This window comes from Macaca thibetana, chromosome 3, assembly GCF_024542745.1.
Source record: "Macaca thibetana thibetana isolate TM-01 chromosome 3, ASM2454274v1, whole genome shotgun sequence".
Lineage (NCBI taxonomy): Eukaryota > Metazoa > Chordata > Mammalia > Primates > Cercopithecidae > Macaca > Macaca thibetana.
In genome coordinates, this window is record NC_065580.1 from 162549561 (window position 1) to 162569644 (window position 20084).

At 46.4% G+C, this 20084-nt stretch overlaps 2 protein-coding genes across 17 annotated transcripts in view; both read left to right on the forward strand.

Moving 5' to 3' along the window:
* Positions 1-20084, forward strand: part of ATP5PO (ATP synthase peripheral stalk subunit OSCP) — a 1173690-nt gene that overhangs the window by 666718 nt on the left and 486888 nt on the right. Inside the window, exon 1 of one of the 16 annotated variants that reach the window (XM_050784686.1) lies at positions 7281-7285. The exons of 14 other annotated variants lie outside the window; for them this stretch is intronic. The gene's annotated coding sequence lies outside the window, so the exon portion shown is untranslated. Of the gene's footprint in view, positions 1-7280; positions 7286-14283; positions 14288-20084 lie in introns of those variants that run through there. One more of the 16 variants, XM_050784664.1, reaches the window with a different exon arrangement.
* C3H21orf140 (chromosome 3 C21orf140 homolog) lies at positions 19058-20047 on the forward strand. Its single transcript, XM_050784663.1, has one exon. It carries the CDS (start codon positions 19157-19159, stop codon positions 19910-19912), a length of 756 nt encoding a protein of 251 aa, XP_050640620.1. The 5' UTR covers positions 19058-19156; the 3' UTR covers positions 19913-20047.

Sequence of the window (20084 nt, forward strand, 5' to 3'; positions counted from 1 at the left end):
AGATGGAGTTTTGCTCTTGTTGCCAGGCTGGAGTGCAAAGGCACAATCTCAGCTCACTGCAACCTCTGCCTCCTGGATTCAAGCAATTCTCCTACCTCAGCCTCCTGAGTAGCTGGGACTACAGGCATGTGCCACCACGCCTGGCTAATTGTTTTGTATTTTTAGTAGAGACGAGGTTTCACCATTTTGGCCAGTCTGGTCTTGATCTCCTGACCTTGTGATCCACCCGTTTTGGCCTCCCAAAGTGCTGGGATGACAGGCATGATCCACCGCACCCGGGCATGTGCCTGTGGTCCCAGGTACTTGAGAGACTGAGGTGGGAGGATTGCTTGAACTTGGGAAGTTGAGGTTGCAGTAAGCTGTGATCATGCCACTGCACTCGAGCTTGGGTGACAGAGTGAGACCCTGTCTCAAAAAATAATAATAATAATAATTTTTTTAAAGAAAAAAAGCATTAATTTTGGAGTCAGAAGAACCAAACTCTAGTCTGGGTTTGATTATCAACCACTTCAGTGTCCTTTCACGCATCACTTCGCTTCTCTAGAACTCAGTTTCCGTACAGATAAAATGAGGCTAATGATGTCAGATCTGCCAACCTTACCAAGTAGATGAGATCTAATGAAACCATGCATGTGAATGAATTTTGAAAAGTAAAACAAGTATGTAAATATAAACCTTGTTGTGGTGAGTGGTGATGGTGGTGACTGGTGGTGCTAGGCGATGCCAATGGTTTTGGTGGTGGCGATGGTTTATGTTGATGGCGGTGTTGGTGTTGGTGATGTTATTGGTGGTGGTTATGATGTTGATAATGGTGATTGATGTTGGCATTGAAGGTGGTGGTCATGATGCCATTCTGAAACAGGAAATGACTAACTCATTGACAATTAGTCTCTAAGCAATGGCTGTGTTGTTTTGTTCTACAAGAGAATTCCATCTGCATGTCAGTTGATGACCTGTGCTATCAATTGAATCCATGAGATTTCCCATGTGGACATTCTTAGATTTCCTTACATTACATACCATATGCTTCACTCAAATGTTTTACAAATACTTGTTACTTAAATACTTTTCTTTGTCTAAAAAAGAAATAAGATCTTGTCTAGATGACTGATTAACTTAGGGAGATTCTGATTAACAGAATTTCTACAAGTGGCTTTCAGCAGGCAAAGAGAAAATTATATTTTGTACCAATTTATATAAAGTTCATCTAGTTCAGCTTCTGGAGATGTCCCTGGGGCTAGAGATGAAATATCTTTTTCCTGTCCACAGACAGTGGTCTGCAGTTCACCCCATGAACTCATCATGGTCAGAATTAAACTCCGAGCTTTGTTTATGGAGGGTGAGATATATTTCCAAGTATTTCTTTTTCTTTTCACATTTTCCACATCATTACCATCATCATTGTCGTTGTCACCATTGTCATCATCCTACAGGTTGAAAACAGAAGCGTTAGTTTATTTATATAGTTTATATAGTCTTTATGCATATGTTTGAGATGCTTACAGGGCAGGGCAAAACAGGAGACACAAGGGTAGACAAAAATGTAATCCACAGTCATAGGAATGCAGAATGCATTCAAATCGGGCTGAATGGCCAGAACTTAGGTGAATCTGAGGATAGGAAGAGTGAATTGGCACAATCCCCCCTTGTTGGTTGGCCCTGCAGCATGCATTTCCCCCTCCTCTAATCCAGCTGCCCCGAATTTTCATTTGAGGACCCATACAGCTCTAGGGAAGTTGAAACTACCCCCAGTTCAAGAATTGGAATAAGTTTCAACATGAGAAAGCTGACTGAAAATAATTTTTTAAAAATAATAAGAATAAGTGTTTTAAGAAGTGAGAATAAGAGGCCTAGATGATCCAGTCATTGCATCCCATCTCCTGGCCTCATTGCTTGGGACCAGGATGGACACCTGACCTAAGCGACACAACCCAATAAGAATGACCAGAAGAACTTTAATGCGGAATTCTGGAACAAAAAGGCTTTCTCTTGCTCTGGATGCTGTTAAAAGCAGATCTGAACCTGGAATTGTTACGGGAATGGGATCCTGATCCAGACCCCAAGGGAGGGTTCTTGAATCTTGCACAAGAAAAAATTCAGGCAAGTCCATAAAGTAAAGTGAAAGCAAGTTTATTAAGAAAGTAAAGAAACAAAAGACTGGCTGCTCCATAGGCAGAGCAGCAGTAGGGGCTGCTTGACTGAGTACATTGTGGTTATTTCTTGATTGTATGCTAAACAAGGGGTGGATTATTCATAGATTTTCCAGGAAAGGGCCAGGGATTTCTCAGAACCCTCAGTTCTTTTAGACTATATAGGGTCTCCTTTTAGACTGTATAGGGTAACTTCTGGACATTGCTATGGCATTTGTAAGCTGTTATGGCACTAGTAGAAGTGTCTTTTACCACGCTAATGCATTATAATTAGCATATAATGAGCAGTGAGGACAACCAGAGGTCACTTTTATCACCTCTGATAAAGATTTTGGCTGACTTCTTTATTGCATCCTGTTTTATCAGCAGGGTCTTTGTGGCCTGTATCTTGTGATGCCAGTCCTGCTGGCCTCCTGTCTCACCCTGTGACTAAGAATGCCTACCCTCCTGGAATGCCGCCCAGCAGGTCTCATCCTCATTTTACACAGCCTTTAATTAAGATGGAGTCGCTCTGGTTCGAAAACCTCTGACAGAATTGCTGGATTCATTTTGCCACCATGAAGAAATCCAACTTGAAGGCAAAACAAAACAAAAAAAACAAAAAACAAAAAACAAAAACAGCATCTAGAGGGGAGCAGAATGAGGAAATTACACAGACCAGAGCCTGTACGAACTGTACCCAGAGCCTTCATTTACCACCGGAGTTTTTCAGTTTGTGAACCCATGAGTTCTTTTTATTAAGTCTGTTGGAGCTTGGCTTTTGTTCCTCACAACCAAAAATATCCTAAATGATACCATTGGATAAATGATTTCCTGAAGGAAGTGGGCCTTGGAGTCAAATTTGAAAAGAGAAGATGTGTGATGTGCTGTGTGGGAGGCTGGGATCACTTTTTTCCACCAAGATTTTTATATTTATAGGCTTTTATATTTATAGGGGAAAAAACAGATTCAGTACACTTCTTACTGTAGCTCAATGATCATTTGTAGGACTTCTCATTGTTTGACCTCTCAAAGAGCACTCAGTGAGACTCTATACTATTTAATCCTCACCGCTGACTGTCAGTAGACTGCCATGGAAACTCCAAGGATGCCTGCCCTGTTAGACATGTGGTCAGAGACTGGCTCCAAAGGTATCTCCCAAAGAGCAAAAGCCACCGTCTTCCTGTTGGCGCCCAAACACAGGTGCATGAGCTCCAAGGACGACTTCCTAGGCCACCTCTCTGCTGCCTGATCTAAACTCTCTCCCTTTCTGGGAGCTGGTCTGAGAGTCTGCCTTGGAGATGTGTTGGATGGGAACTATGGGTGTGTAGGCTCCATTGTGAGCAATACTGATGAGAAATAGTCCCAAGTAGTATGGATATTTTGCGTAAAGCCCCTGAAATCTGACATGCTCAGGGTCAGAACCATGAACCACTGTCTTGACAAACCCCATGTACATGGACTAATAGGGAAGGTGTGGGCACCATGGCGTTAGTATTCAACCGGAGAGTGGGAAAGAGATTTGCATGTGCCACCAGCCCTGAAGGAGACAGTGACAGAGCACACTGATTCTCAACATTCCAGACACCTACTGTCTTTGTCCCTATGTAAGTTTCCCCTCAAGACTTAGGGGATCAGGTCAGATAAAGGCCTTCCTCTGAAATGGAAATTATTGAAAATCGATAAGGAAGTCATCCAGGAATGACTTCCTCCGGGGATCTGTGGTTGACGGTACCAGGGTTTGTACTAAACCAAATCAAGGTAACTAGAGCTTCCCCAGGTGATTGTAACCCACTTCCTAAATAAAACTTGCATCAACTCGGTTGCATTACAATTTGATTTTTCCTGTGTGATATACTCATCACATTTCTAAAAAATGATTTAAAGAAAGAATTTAGAGACTAAATTCTTGGTATTTATGCATCTCTTCCTGGAGTCACAGGTGGGCTCTGATTCTCATAACCAATTACCTTGATTTCTACCAGAGCATAAGAATGCCAGCTTATTCTTCAAATACAGTTAGTGTTCTGTTGGCAATTACAGAAAAGAGCTCTACCTAGCCCATGCAAGTGTGTGTGTGTGTGTGATTTTGGGGAAGGCAACTGAGGTAGCTCACAGAATTAGAAGGACAGCAGCTCCTCCCAGCCTCAGGAAGGGGAGGGGTTAGTCTGCCATGAGGCCTTCACTTGGTGGCGCCAGTTGGAGAACCTTCTCACTAGGATTCTCCCAAAAGACAACTCAGCTCCCATGTCTGCCTCTTGTTTCAGATCTCAGGGTGAGGACATTGCAGTGGATCAGGGAAGAGCAGGTGTGTAGGTGGCCCAGGGAATGGAGTGATCTGATTGGCTGAGGCTGAGTCATGGGCCCCCTCCTACAGGGCATCAAAGTCTTTGAAGAAAATGCCAATTAAAAGCACTGTTGGCTGGGCACAGTGGCTCACGCCTGTAATCCCAGCACTTTGGGAGGCCAAGGTGGGCAGATCACTTGAGGTCAGGAGTTCGAGACCAGTCTGACCAACATAGTGAAACCCTGTCTCTACTAAAAATGCAAAAATTAGCTGGGTATGGTGGCAGGCGCCTGTAATCCCAACCACTCAGGAGGCTGAGGCAGGAGAATCACTTGAACCTGAGAGGCGGAGGTTGCAGTGAGCCAAGATTGCGCCACTGCACTCCAGCCTGGGCGACAGAGCGAGACTCCATCTCAAAAGCAAAAACAAAAACAAAAACAAAAAGCACTGTTGCTCAGATATCACCCCCTCTGTGAAATCTTCTTGATCCCTAAGGCAGAACTGCTTGTTCCTCCAGGGCTTCTGTAGCACTTTGTAAGCATTTGGATGGATCAAAGAGAGAAAATTTTATTCAACAGAATTTTTCCAAGGACGGGACATTTGTTTGCCAAGTGTTTGGTACAGGAAGTGAGACCTGCACAGTTTTGGTACAGGAAGGGCCCATGAATGTGGGCGGAACTATTCCACGGGAGATAAGAAGAAGCTGTTCTCTGGAGGGAGGGAAAGGAGAGGGAGAGGTGGTTTAGGGATCTGCAGGATGGCAGAATACATCCAGAAATGTCTTTCGTATCATTTCCCTACCACTGCCTCAAACCCTGATCTTCTACAATTTTATGAAACTCATGGGATAAACGCTTGAAATGAGTGGGCTAGAAGCCAGCAAAGGGACGCAGGGATGTGCCCAGACACATACAGGTGGAGTGGAAGCAACAGGCAGATGGGGGGTGTCAGGAACAGAAATGCTTTCCTGGGGTAACCTAGTTAGGTTTAGTTTAAGCTAATCAGGAAGTAATCAGAGTCATGGGGAGGCTGTAAAACTGAGGCAGGGACCAGATTTCACCGAATCATTGTAGAATGAGGACAAGGATGAAGGAGGGGTGGAGGTAGGTGCTTGCTGGCGGCACCTTGGTATGGTTTGGCTATGTCCCTACTCAAATCTCATCTTGAACTGTAGTTCTCATAATCCCCACGTGTCGTGGGAGGGACCTGGTGGGAGGTAATTACCTCCATGCTGTTCTCGTGATAGTGAGTAAGTTCTCACAAGATCTGATGGTTTTATAAGGGGCTTTCCCCCCTTTGCTCTTCAATTCTCCTTCCTGCCATCATGCGAAGAAGGATATGTTTGCTTCCTTTTCTGCCATGATTGTAAGTCTCCTGAGCCTCCTCAGTCATGAGGAACTGTGAGTCGACTAAGCCTCTTTCCTTTATAAATTATAAAAAAGTCTCAGGATGTCTTTATTGACAGCATGAGAACAGACTAATACACACCCGAAAAGGAGAACACTTATCACATAACGCTGCAAATACAGGTCGGCAGTGTGTTCCCCACTGAACCAGAAGAATATGACTTTTAAGAATAAAAGGTATCTTATTGATCAATTGATCAACAATATCTTATTGATCTTGACCCACTTATTGCAAAACACACAATAAATATTTGCAACTGTTCTTTTAAAAATAGCAATACCCATTTAAAAATAATGAAATCCAGGCTTGGTGTGTACCAGGCACTAAGTGCGCTGCATGCGTCTCCCCGCTTGCCAGTTGCCCATCCCCTGCACCCCCGTGGTCCTTGCTTGCCTCTCTTTTGGCACCCAAAAACGAAGCTGGAGGCAGAAACCATACGGTCACTTGAACAGAGGAAGTTTCCTGTAAAGAAATGATTAAGCTTGGTGAGAAAGAAACTATAAAGATACAAAGAGAACTCTCAAGGGTTCCCTAGGGCTCAGTACCCAAGGAAGGACCAACTCGGCTCCCCAAGGCTAGGCTTCAGACATCTTTAGAGAAGATGTGATTGCAGCCACTGGCCAGAGAGAAGGTTCACGGGTGGCCGGGGCCACAGTTGGCCCACAGTCCCCAGGCAGCTGGTCCTCTAGTGCACAGGAGCAACAAGACTGGTAGATGGGTGACTATAGAGAGCCAGGGTGCCGGGAACTCATTCGCTGATGGGGTGGCCGGGAGGTTGCTGTGCGCCTCGCCCATGGTACACAGGGCCCATGGCACACAGGGCCCATGGCACACCCCTCCAGGACAGAGCCCCGGCAAGGCTGTGGTGTGGCACTTGCAGGAGTCAGGGCACTGGGCATGTGCCATGGACTGAATGCTTTTGTCCTTTGTCCTCTGAAATCCACATGTTAAAGCCCTAATCCCCAATGTGATAGTATGGAGGTGAGATTTAGATGAGGTTTCGGGAGGTTTAGATGAGGTGGCAATGGCAGGGCCCCCATAATGGGATCAGTGCCCTTCCAGGAAGAGACACGAGACCCCCCATCTCTCTGCACCATGTGAGGACACAGCACGAAGTGTCCTTCTCATGAACCGGGAAGCAGGTCCTCACCGGGTACTGAATCTGCCAACACCTTGATCTCAGACTTTCAGCTTCCAGAACTGTGAGAGAGAAATGTATGTTGCCTAAGCCATTTGTTCTAACAGCCCAAACTGACTAAGACACTCACCAAAGAAAAAGCAGCGCTGGACATGTGTTACAGGCAGCAAGACTGATGCCCTCAGACTGCTGCAGCAGCGGGAGAGATTCCAGTACCGACCAAGCTCAATCCCAACTGAGAAAACGGTGACCGAGGTCTTCAAAGAGAGAACAGAAAGGGATCAAAAAGGGACTTGAGGGGAAATGAAAAACAGAACACGGGGGCCATGTGGAAATGGAAAGTTCCAGAAGGGTGAGAGGAGAACTACTGAAAATGGTTTAGCAGGGTGAGCTGGACGAGGTGCATTTTGTGGTTTGGCTGCATTGCAAAGTCTTGAGCCAAGGGTCAACCAGGGCTGGGGTCGCCTTTGGGGACACAGCTTAGTGCAGGCGGAAGCCAGGCTACAGTTTGGTGAAGCCTCTCAGCACAGTGTTGGGGTGAGTCATTGTGCTCTGTGGAGTTCCCAGTTCACTGGCGGCTCACTGGCAGGGCAAGTGTGGTCTAAGGGTGCACTGTCCATGTCAAGCAGGCATGGAGGGAAGCCGGGGCGCAGACAGCCTGCTGGGGGCAGGGCAGTGGGCGGCCTGGGGTGCCTTGGGTCCCCTCAGCAGGGTCATGGGAAACAGCCTCCAGGCTGCACAGTGGTGGACAGCAGTGCTGGCTCTTCCTGTACCTGCCCACCAGCCTTGGCCCTCCTAGGCCCTGACGGGTCATTTCCTGCTGCCCGGTGACTGCACAACAGCCCTGGCCCAGGAAACCCTATAAACTTCTTCAGCTATTTCTCCAGGAGAAGACAGAGTGCCAATGGACTACTACAGTGCAGGGCAATTGAGCAAACGTGGAGGTGAACTGGGGTCCCACGGGAGCAGGGAGGAGGGGCCAGGGACCTCTGGCCAGAAATAGGAAAGCAGTAATGGAAGGGAGGGCTCAGGAGAGGGAGTGCCTATCTCAGAGCCTTTCAGGAACCTGGCATTTAATAAATGCCTCCTATGGAGGGAAGGATTCAGGGCAGATCACTTCTAGAAGGGGTCACGGCCTCTCTAGGTTCTGCATGGGCCACAGCATATGTACAGTCCCCACAAGCTAGACTCCTCCTCCCAGGCCTGGTATGGAGGGAACATAAGTGTGTGATGGAGGAGAGTCTTCCACAGGCTATGAACTCTTTGTAGAAAGAAACCAACAAACAAAACAAAACAAACAAAAAAACAGCATGCATGAGATGTTGGCGGCTTAGGACAGTATCTTACCACAGAACTGAAACATTGGTGGATAAAGCTCAGCACAGGCAGGAAAAGAGCTGTAGCTCATCCACCATCAGCATTAGCAATGTAATTAGACACAGTGGAAAATCAATGAAGTAAAACCAACCAGAAGGATTATGTTGTTGAGCCTCCAGTAAAAGCCTTAAGTGTCCAGTAAAGCCATATCGTTTTGATGACATGAATTTCTGTGTTGCTTTTCTGTTTGTTCAAAATCCTGAAATTCTTTGGAGAGTATTATCAATGTCATTATTCTTTGCCAGGGAGATGCTGAGCTGTCTTCCCTGAAGCAGTGTTCTTCCTGGGTTGTTTGAAACCCTGATTGTCACGTGCCTTCTGTCCTAAGCTGCCACCAAGGCCCAGACAAGCACTGCCATGCATGTGTCTCTTTATTAATACATAGTACAGCAGGGAGCTGCCCCTCTCCCAGTCAGGCAGGGCCGCTTATCCCACACCCCCTGCCTTGCAAGCACACTTAGCGTGGAGTATATTAGGAAGTTTAATTAGCAGAAAATAAATAAAGTAGGGATCCCAGCTTGAGCCCAGGCTGTCCCCTGCTGGGGTGGGACATGTCTGAACAGTGTTGATGAGAATTTTATGAAGGACGCATCTCCTAGAGGAAAGGACATGGAGAGAAGTAAGTTTGATTCCCTCTCAGAGGAACCTGAGTGCCTAGAAGTCCAAGCAAGAATCTTGAGATGTATCTGGGGGTGGGGGTGCTTAGGTCATGAGCACACTCCTGAACCCTGGCAATGGGGCAGAGCATGGAATGTGCCAACTGGCTTAAGCCTGGAGCAGGACTTGAAGTGGCTTCCTCCAAAAGAACCTGAGTTCCGTGGAAGATGGATGAACATCTGAACGACTCAGGGCACTGCTGGGGAAATGGAAGCTGACAGGCAGCGCTTACCATTTGAGGTGCAATATGGAGAGAGGATAACCAATGTTTAACAAGCTCTATCAAATACTGGGTGTGTCAACACGTGCCAGCCCCAGGATGCTCTTAGAAACTCTATGAGGGGAGTATAATTAGAGGACTGAGGCTCAGAGAGGTTAAGAAATGTGTGTATTGTCACACAGCTAGCAAGAAGTTCAGGAAGCTAGGTCTAACAGATTCCAAGCCCCATGTGATGTTTCCATTAGGTATTTGTCCAAAAAACACTTTGCCTTCAAGGTAAGGAGTGGAAAGGCTACTCGTATGGGGGCGTGGTGTCCTCGCAGCCCACAGCTCAAGGCCAGACTGTGAGTAAGAAGACCAATGTGTGTCCCGTCTCTGCCACCTCCTGTCTGTGTGGCCTCAAGACCCTCCACTAGAAGGGTGGCGGAAGTATCACTCCAGGCCTGGTGTCCTGATTCTTGAACAGCTGTCTAGGGTGTGCAAGCCAGCACCTCCCCTTTTCTACTCCCTCGATAGATGGATGTAGCTAGACTCTTGCTTTGTGAGAACAGAGGCACCCAAGAGCCTCATTCTCCATCTATATAACTCAAACACTTTGTATAAGTCAGGGTGAGCTGGTTTCGTCATGAAAAACAACCACCCCAGACTGTCAGTGGCTACAGACAGAAGGAAAGCTGGCTTTCTTTCCCCCACCACATGTGTGCAGCAGGTCCTCTGGGGGCTGTGCTCTGAGATCAGGTTGCTCCCGCAGACCCTCGGGAAACATTGCCATTCTCTGCGCTGGGGGGACGAGTCCCTGAGTATCTCACCTGGACAATGAAATGCTCCAGCCTGGAAGAGGCATGCATCACGTCCGTCCACCACTCATTGGCTAGAATAAGCCCACGGCTCCTCTCAACCGTGAGGGGCAGGGACATCCCATCCCACCGGCGCCTGGAAGGCTGACAGCCAAAAGTTGGGGGAACAGTACTCATCGCTATCACAGAGTGGAACCAGTTCCGAGACTCTCAAACCATTTTTTGAGAGCAAGGGGAAGCCTAATCTCATTCCCTATTTTCTATCTTTTTTACTTATATAAACCCAAACCTCTCTTTATTGAAACATCTCTCTCTATATGTCTATTTTAAAACATCTCCTCTGTATGTCTATGTGAGAAAAAAAAAAATGTGTTATATTCCTGGGAGCATTTTGGGAGCACTGGGAGCACTAATGTTCTCCCTGGGGGAGAACATTAGTTCTCCACCCACAGCTCCCCACCAGCCCCTGGTTCTAGGACAGGGGTTCTCACCTTGGCTTCCCCATAGAATCACCTGGAAGCTTGTAAAAATCCCATGGATGCCAGGCCTCACCCCAGGCCAATTCTGTCAGAACCATTGAGCTGCTGCCAGGCAGAAGCAGCTGCGTGAAGCTCCCAGGTGATGCCTGGATGGGCCCAGGTTGAGTGAGTCTGCTGTTCTGGGCGAGCCCTGAAGCAGCTTCCGGCTCCGGGGTTGCCTCTTTCTTTCCCAGGTGAGGGCCCAGGAGAAGCCAGAGATAGGAGTTTGGCTCAACAAACCAGGAGCTGAAGGAAGGTCGAACAGAATTGGGTGATTATCCTGACTCATGATTCCAGCTCCTTCCCAGTGATGGGAGCTGGGAATGCCGTGGGAAGTAGGTGTGGGAGGGGTGCCCGGGGGGAGGGGTGCCCGGGTGTGCTGTCACTCGTTGCCAGACCAGAGCTCGGCTGCTGAGGAAACAGGAAGTGCATCAGGAGCTGAGTTTTGCTCAAGTCCCGGATATTCACAATTCACACGGACACATGCACACATTTACACATGCATTTGCACATCCCCATAAGCATACACACAGACACACATACTTAGTTGGGCATGATGGCTCACGCCTCTCATCCCAGCACTTTGAGAGGTCCAGGCAGGTGGATCACCTGAGGTCAGGAGTTCAAGACCAGCCTGGCCAATATGGTGAAACCCCGTCTCCACTCAAAATACAAAAAATTAGCCAGGTGTGGTGGGTGCCTGTAATATCAGTGACTTAGAGGACTGAGGCAGGAGAACCGCTTGAACCCGGGAGGTGGAGGTTACAGTGAGCCCAGATCGTGCCACTGTACTCCGGCCTGGGTGACAGAGCGAGACTCCGTCTCAAAAAACAAACACACACATTCATACACACAACCTCCCACACACATACACACGCTCCCATGGGTGATACACCCCACATATACACAGGCACACACATACTTTGCCACACCTATGCACACTCCACACACACGTGCTTACATGCACAATCACACACCTTTCTAGTTTCACAAGAAAGAGAAAGGCCAGACGTTAGGGCGAATGAACCTCAGCCTTTGCCTGGTCCAGTTCTCTCATTTTCCATGTGAGGAAAAGGAGGCCTGGAGAGAGGTCAAGAAAGCTGAAGAAGACCCCTTGGTCCTGGTCAGGTCTCCTTAGTTCCATAAAGTGTTACTGAAACACCAGGGGTTTGGTCTAAGTCTTGCTGCTCGCTGCACAGAAAGTCAATCACTGGGAGGCCTAGTGTGGTGGCTCACGTCTGTAATCCCACCGCTTTGGGAGGCCAAGGCAGGTGGATCACTTGAGGTCAGGAGTTTGAGACCAGCCTGGCCAATATGGTGAAACCCCATCTCTATTAAAAAAAAAAAAAAAAATTAGCCAGCTGTGGTGGCAGGTGCCTATAATCCCAGCTACTCAGGAGGCTAAGGCAGGAGAAGTGCTTGAATCTGGGAGGCAGAGGTTGCAGTGAGCCAAGATAGAGCCACTGTGCTCCAGCCTGGGTGACAGAGTGAGACTCTATCTAAAAAAAAAAGAAAGAAAGAAAGAGAAAGAGAGACAGAGAGAGAGAAAGAAAGAAAGAACGAAAGAAAGAAAGAGAAAGAAAGAACGAAAAAAAAAAGAAAAGAAAAGAAAAGAAAAGAAAACAAGCCAATCACTGAGACAATAAATATTGCCAGGGAAGAAGGTTTTAATTGAGTGATGCTGCCCAGGAGATGGAGCTCAGTCTCAAATCCATCTTCTGGACCGACTAAAATTAGGAGTTTATATAGCAGGGTAGAGATGTAACAGGAACTCGGGAGGGGTAAGGAAGCAGTCATGATGAATGCAGGGCCCGACAGCTCATTGTCTAGACAAGATGATCTGGTGAGTGTCAGTTCTCTGATACTTTTTGAGAGGACTTGGGCTCCTTTCCTGAGGAAGGAACTCAGATAAAACAAATTTAAGTTTCAAGCTTTAAGACCAGAAGGGTCAATATCCAAAACAAAAACAAAAACTGTCTATGGGATTATTGGGTTGGTTTCATTCTTTTTTTTTTTTCCAGATTTTTTTTTTCCATGAAAAAAATGTTTTTAAAAGAATCTCTTTCATAGGAAAAAAAGCAACTGGGGATCTTCTCCTGTTTGGTGAGGAGATAAGGGGCTGTGGCCCTCTCCTCCCGAGCAGCTTGTCTGGCAAATGGGGAGATGATGTTGGTCTCAATTCCAAGGATGGCAACAAGAATGAACTAAGACATGACATGTAAAGGGGTCAGGGCTACTCCCCACACTAGGTGCTCCAAAATATTCTTACTTACCCCAGGTGCTGAACAGAGTGGGGGCTTTGTGACCTCATGTGGCTGGCTCATTTCACTGGTAGCATTATTCTGAAACCAAGTTTGGAGACTATGGGAAAGTCTGACACACACATGCTCATACACAGACGGTGGCAGCATCGTCTGCTGAGATGCACAGCAGGCATAATTTGGCTGGTTGCCTGTGGGCTTGTTCTCTGCGGGTTTGTTATCTGTGGGTCTGTTGTCTATAGGTTTGTTCTCTGTGGGTTTGTTGTCTGTGGGTTTGTTATCTATAGGTTTGTTCTCTGCGGGTTTGTTGTCTGTGGGTGTGTTATCTATAGGTTTGTTCTCTGCGGGTTTGTTGTCTGTGGGTGTGTTATCTATAGGTTTGTTCTCTGCGGGTTTGTTGTCTGTGGGTGTGTTATCTATAGGTTTGTTCTCTGCGGGTTTGTTGTCTGTGGGTGTGTTATCTATAGGTTTGTTCTCTGCGGGTTTGTTGTCTGTGGGTTTGTTATCTATAGGTTTGTTCTCTGCGGGTTTGTTGTCTGTGGGTGTGTTATCTATAGGTTTGTTCTCTGTGGGTTTGTTGTCTGTGGGTGTGTTATCTATAAATTTGTTCTCTGTGGGCTTGTAGTCTGTGGGTTTGTTCTCTGTGGGTTTGTTCTCTGTGGGTTTGTTCTCTGTGGGTTTGTTGTCTGCGGGTTTGTTCTCTGTGGGTTTGTTGTCTGCGGGTTTGTTGTCTGTGGGTTTGTTCTCTGTGGGCTTGTTCTCTGTGGGCTTGTAGTCTGTGGGTTTGTTCTCTGTGGGCTTGTTCTCTGTGGGTTTGTTGTCTGTGGGTTTGTTGTCTGTGAGATTGTTCTCTGTGGGTTTGTTCTCTGCGGGCTTATTGTCTGTGAGATTGTTCTCTGTGGGTTTATTCTCTGTGGGTTTGTTCTCTGCGAGCTTATTGTCTGTGGGCTGGTAGTCTGTGGGTTTGTTGTCTGTGGGCTTGTAGTCCGTGAGATTGTTCTCTGTGGGTTTATTCTCTGTGGGTTTGTTCTCTGCGGGCTTATTGTCTGTGGGCTTGTAGTCTGTGGGTTTCTTCTCTGTGGGTTTGTTCTCTGTGGGTTTGTTGTCTGTGGGTTTGTTGTCTGTGGGCTTGTAGTCTGTGGGATTGTTCTCTGTGGGTTTGTTCTCTGCGGGTTTGTTCTCTGTGGGTTTGTTGTCTGTGGGTTTGTTCTCTGCGGGTTTGTTCTCTGTGGGTTTGTTGTCTGCGGGTTTGTTGTCTGTGGGTTTGTTGTCTGTGGGTTTTTCTCTAAGGATTTGTTGTCTGTGAGTTTGTTGTCTATGTGTCTTTTCTTTGGTCTCTGTGGGTTTGTAGTCTGTGGGTTTGTTTTCTGTGGATTTCTTCTTTGTGGGTCTGTTGTCTGCGGGTTTGTTCTCTGTGGGTTTGTTCTCTGTGTTTCCCTTCCGCCCAGCTTTTCACAGGAGAATGTCAGGCCCTCTGTGGCCTGTTGCCTGGGGGGAGATTCAAGATGCCAGGCCAAAAACCTGAGGGCTGGCCCTTTCCCTGTGTGTGGTGGGGAGGTTGTGGTACTTGTTCAAGAGAGGGATGGGACAGGGACCGTGACACTGAGGGGAGAGAAGAAAAGGCAGAGTTGTCCACAAGCCTAGGGTTGAACGGAGGCTCTTGAGGCAGGGAACTGAGGCTCATGGCTCTTGTTCTCATGAAGATGACTGGGCCACCTGGGAGAGTGACTTCGGGTTTACCTAAATGGGCTGGATCCCGGCTTTGAAATTCTTAACCTCAGCAAAGATGCCAGTGCCCACATGATGGGACCACAAAGGCTTGGGTCTGGGCACTTAGACCCAAGGGTGACCTCAAGGCCCTGCCTGTGCGCTGGCCTTGGGAAGTGGGGTGGGGTAAGAACCTCCAACCATGCCCGAGTCCAATATGACTTGATTTAAATAAATAAATGTGATGTTTCCCACAAAACTGAATTTGTGGATAAGGTTCATACCAGCCACATGTATACACACATCTATTTACAGTAGCAACTTCTCTGGGCTTTTTTTGTTTGTTTGTTTCTTTTTTTGTTGTTGTTTGTTTTTGGTGATTTGGTGTTTTTTGTTGTTTTGGTTTTCTTTTGTTTGTTTGTTTTGCTTTGTTTTTGTACTGCCAGTTTCTAAATATTCCCTCTTCTTGGATGAAGAATATGATCTATGGCAGGTGGAAAATGGCCCAACAGCCCTGCAGCAACACTCACGCATTGAGTTGAGGGACCCACCCCTGTCCTGAGAGTTCAAGTTAAGACTTTGTCTTGCAACTGAACAATCTTGATCTCCCAATTACATGAAATCAATTTAAATGAATTAAACAAATTACAGTGCCCCATGTGAGAATATCAGGTACCTGGAGAGTGGAGAAGAATTAAAAGTAAAGAAGTGCCTTCTAGGAAAGCAGATAGTAGTGACTCGGGGTGGAAGGAGAAGCTCCTGTGGGAAAGGTGTGTGGAGGGCTCCTGTCCTGCGAGGTCTCTGCAAAGGAGTCTGCCTGACCAGTCCTATGGAGACCTGTCCACACTGCCCCCTGGTGGTCACTCCATCACCTTCTGAACACTCCAAAGTCGGGGAGGTGGCCCCAGGAAGCCCACTTCTCTCTCTCAGGCCGTTGACAGCCCCTGCTGGAGCTGGCAGCGGGGAGGGGAAACCCCAGGAGGCTGGAGATTCCTGAGGAAGGGAGGAGAAGCAGCCTCAGGTGGAGGGAGGGGAGTCCTAGGAGCTGACTGCTTGGCTTGGCGGAGGCTACAGAGGAAGTGAGAGAGTATGTTAACAAGCACAGGAAGGTTCTCTGAGTTTCTCTGGCCATCCGTGGTGCAATGCTTTGTGTGAGTCCAGGCCCCCACTTACTGGGGCAAACTACTTCTGGCTCCTTGTGCAAAAGCAGTTCCTGGCCAGACGCTGGTCTCTGCAGAGAACCCCCTGTTGGTGCCTCTTAGGCTCTGGGACCACACACCCAGTCCATGTGTCCCACCTTGTGCCCCTAAGCTGAGGCCTGGCAGGTGCTCCTGTCAGAACCGGCCTGAGTCTGGGCTCCAAGTGAATCCCAGTCAAAAGCTCCAGGATCCCATGAGTCCTCCTTTGGCTGGTTTTCTCCACACCCAGCCCCCACCGCCAGCGCTGCCCCCACTTCATGCTGCCTCTAAAATGATCTTCGAGGACGTCTGATTTTGTGCATTTTGTATCAAATTATTCTTGTCATTGTTTTCCTAATATATTGCCAGATTTACTAATAATTAACGAAGTTAAAACAATGAAATGATCTTTTTGTCTATCAGATTGATAAAGGTTAAAAATCACTGGCCGGAATCAGTGGCTTGCGCCTGTAATCCCAGCACTTTGGAAGGCTGAGGCAGGCGGATCACCTAAAGTCAGAAGTTTGAGACCTGCCTGGCCAACATGACGAAACCCCATCTCTACTAAAAACACAAAAATTAGCCAGGTGTGGTGGCGCACGCCTGTAATCCCAGCTACTTGGGAGGCTGAAGCAGAAGAATCGCTTGAACCCAGGAGGTAGAGGTTGCAGTGAGCTGAGAACCTGCCACTGCACTCCAGCCTGGGTGACAGAGCAAAATTCCATCTCAAAAAAAAAAAAAAAATTAGTATCAAGTGGTAGCTGAGAAATGGACATGAGTTTCAAAATAATAACACCAGCATCATTATTAACAATAAAACTACCGGGTACCATCTAAGATTTCATGTGTTTTTCTTTGTCCTTAGCTTATACCCTACTGGAGAATATATGATCAAAATACTGTGTTGTAGGGTCATTCGAAAGCAATTCGTCTCTGTGTGATTTTGGAACCCACACGATACGCAGCTAGGTTCATCAGTTACTGTTTGTGTTGTTTAGAGATCACTTTGTTTCATTTTCCTTTTTGATTTGCCTTTGTTTTTTGTTTTTGTATAAATTTAATGTGTACAAGTGCAGGTGTGTAGTTTTGTCAAATGGATTGGTTGCTCAGTGGTGATGTCTGGGCTTTGAGTGTAGTAGTGTACATTGTACCCATTAAGTAATTTCTCATCCCTCGCCCTCCTCCTCCTTTTTTTTTTTTTTTTGTTGACAGAGTCTTGCTCTGTTACCCAGGCTGGAGTGCAGCGGTGCAATCTCAGCTCATGATTCTCGTGCCTCACCCTCCCAAGTAGCTGGGATTACAGGCATGCACCACCATGCCCAGTTAATTTTTTTGTATTTTTAGTAGAGATGGGGTTTCACCATGTTGGCCAGGCTGGTCTCGAACTCCTGACCTCAAGTGATCCACCCACTTTGGCCTCCCAAACTGCTGACATTACAGGTGTCAGCCACCATGTCCGGCTAATTTGTTTGCATTTTTAGTAGAGAAGGAGTTTCACCATGTTGGCCAGGCTTGTCTCAAATTCCTGGCCTCAAATGGTCCTCCTGCCTCAACCTCCCTTTCAAAGTCTATTATTTTACATTCTGTCCCCATGTGTACACATTATTTAGCTCCCACTTAAAAGTGACAACATGTGGTATCTAACTTTCTGTTTCTGAATTATTTCACTTAGAATAATGGCATCCAGTTCTGTCCATGTTGCTGCAAGAGACGTGATTTCATTCTTTTTTATGGCTGAGTAATATTTTTTAATGTAAAAATGTTGACATTTTCCAAATTGAAAACTATAAAACAAGATACATTTGGAGAAGTCTAGAGTGTTTGCTTTATTCATGTTGTTTATGCGTTAAAATATAAGCACATTGTATACATATGCATATTTACACACATATCTAAAAGATAACATATTATATATACTTTTCCATACTTCTGAACAAGTGTCTCATCTCCATAACTAAAAATTAGATGAGAGAGGCAAAGAACTCTTGTCTTAGAATTGACTTCATTGCACTATATAGCATTTCACACTGCAGTTCCAGGCCACAGAGTCCCTTGGGGTAGGGGGAGACAAAGGGTGTGGCTGACAGGGGGATCAATTCAACCACAGCAGCCATACTTCTGTTCCACATAGTTGGCATCCAAATTTGATCTGAAAAACAGTTTCCACTACTAAAAGAAAAATCCTAAGAGAAAATGACCACAAGCCAATTATCCACCCAAACCTGCTGATCCTGGCCTCCGGGAGAGGCTGTCTGGAGACCACATATTTCTTATTAACTTTACCATGATGAGATTATCTTACTGTCTGGGGTTGTCCAAACTTGAGCTCCAAGAAAACCCCTGTGTGTGTTGGGGGGAAAAATCCTCCTCCATTCAACAGTAGAGCAAAGGACCTCACCAATCATTTTGTCTACATCTTCATTTGAGGGAATCCTTCATGCCCATTTTATGAAACGTCTTTAGCTCTGATTAGAGGCAAGAAAATACAAAGGAAACTGAAGAGACTGTTAGATATTGAAGCAAACTGTCATTTTGCCTGAGTATATAAAATTAAAAGTGCTTTCAAGATGAGGTATTGAATTAGCTCAATAAGTGCAAGCTCTTGGTGGGCACGGTGGCTCACGCCTGTAATCCCAGCACTTTGGGAGGCTAAGGCGGGCAGATCATGAGGTCAGGAGATTGAGACCATCCTGGCTAACATGGTAAAACCCCATCTCTACTAAAAATACAAATAATTAGCCAGGCGTGGTGGTGGGCGCCTATAATCCCAGCTACTTGGGAGGCTGAGGCAGGAGAATCACTTGAACCTGGGAGGTGGAGGTTGCAGTGAGCTGAGATTGCCCCACTACATTCCAGCCTGGGCAACAGAGAGAGACTCCTTCTCAGAAAAAAAAAAAGTAATAATAACACCTGCAAGCTCCAGTGGAAGCTAGGTGTGCAGACTGACTTTATTTTGCTATTTGCCATACCTTCCTTCTGCCACCTGGAAAAAATCACTCTTAGTTGTGCAAATGGAAAGGCAGTTGGCACAAATTCTATGCATACACAGACACACAACACGTAAGTCCAGGACTCCCTAGGTGTGTCATGACCATACCCCTGGCGTCTGGCACAATGCCTGGTATATAGCAGGTAGGCAGTACATATTTTTGAAATGGATAAATGAATGGAAACATTTCTCCCCATCTTAAGCCAAATGGGTAGGCTCATCACTACTAAAAGATTGCTAACTTCTGTCTCAGACCTTTTGCAGAAGTGATGTCAAAGTAGCATTTTTTATGGGTAGCATCTGCAATTTCCATATTTTATGGGTCAGAAGGCAGTTGTTCTGAGTATTTATTCCATGATGCTTTGAAACCTGAAGTGTATCTGTAGGACTGGCACCGCTGTAAGAAAGCCCTTTATGAGGTCATCATCCCCACTTGCCATCTCTCCCCAGATGCAGACATGCAAGCTTTTAAAAACAGTTGAGAAGCCACCATGCCTCGCTTTGCAAGCCCTCTTTTAAGAAACGTCATTATCAGAAGTCAATTTGATGGCATCAAGAGGAAGCAATGCCTCCAGTATCTGAAAACACTGAGAACACTGCAGTATGATGGATTTAAGACTGTATATTTGGGGGAAACCAATATCTCAGAAAGTCTAGTAACTGGGGAAGATATTAGTGATGGATATTTCATACAAACTCCAACTTGGTGTATTGTGCACGCTGCGGGTAGTCAAGGATGGGTGCCTTGGAAATATCGGATGTTCCTAAGAGATGAGCTGTGTATCAAACAAGAAGACAGCCTCTTCTCTGAGTTCTGTGATGTGGTGAGGAAGGCCTATGGAAAGTGTGTCATCGTGGTCAAAGAGAGAAGACAGCAGGAAGAGCAGAGGCCAAAGGAAGACAGAGAGGCTGAGGGCCAGTTCTATATCCCTACAGTCATTAACTTAGCAAGCATTGCGTGTTGCCCAGAGGTGGCTAAGTCCTATGGCCATGAACTACTCTCTCTGCCTTCCCCTTGTAATTATTTGAACCCTTTAGACTCAGCCTGGTCTTCTCTGAAATGGTTTATCATCAATAACAGAAAAGAGTTTTGTTTGCAGTCCATTGACAGTGTCTATTCTTACGAATGTATACTTTTCAGCAGTTTAATTAGCAAAGGAATTGAAAGGATAAACCCAAGCAAGTGGAGAACATTAACTAGCAAAGTACGGAGATGGGAAAACTACTATCTTGGGAAATTTTCCTAAGGGCGATTCCTCCGACAAGCAGTGAGGCTGCTACATGTCTGGTCTTTACTGTCAACTCTGTTGAGATGTATTCTACACCACTGCAGCCAAAGATACTTCAACAGCGACCCCACAGGGGTGCTGCGAGAACTTAACTTGTTCCTAAGGATGTTGGCAAGCACTTTGAGTTTAC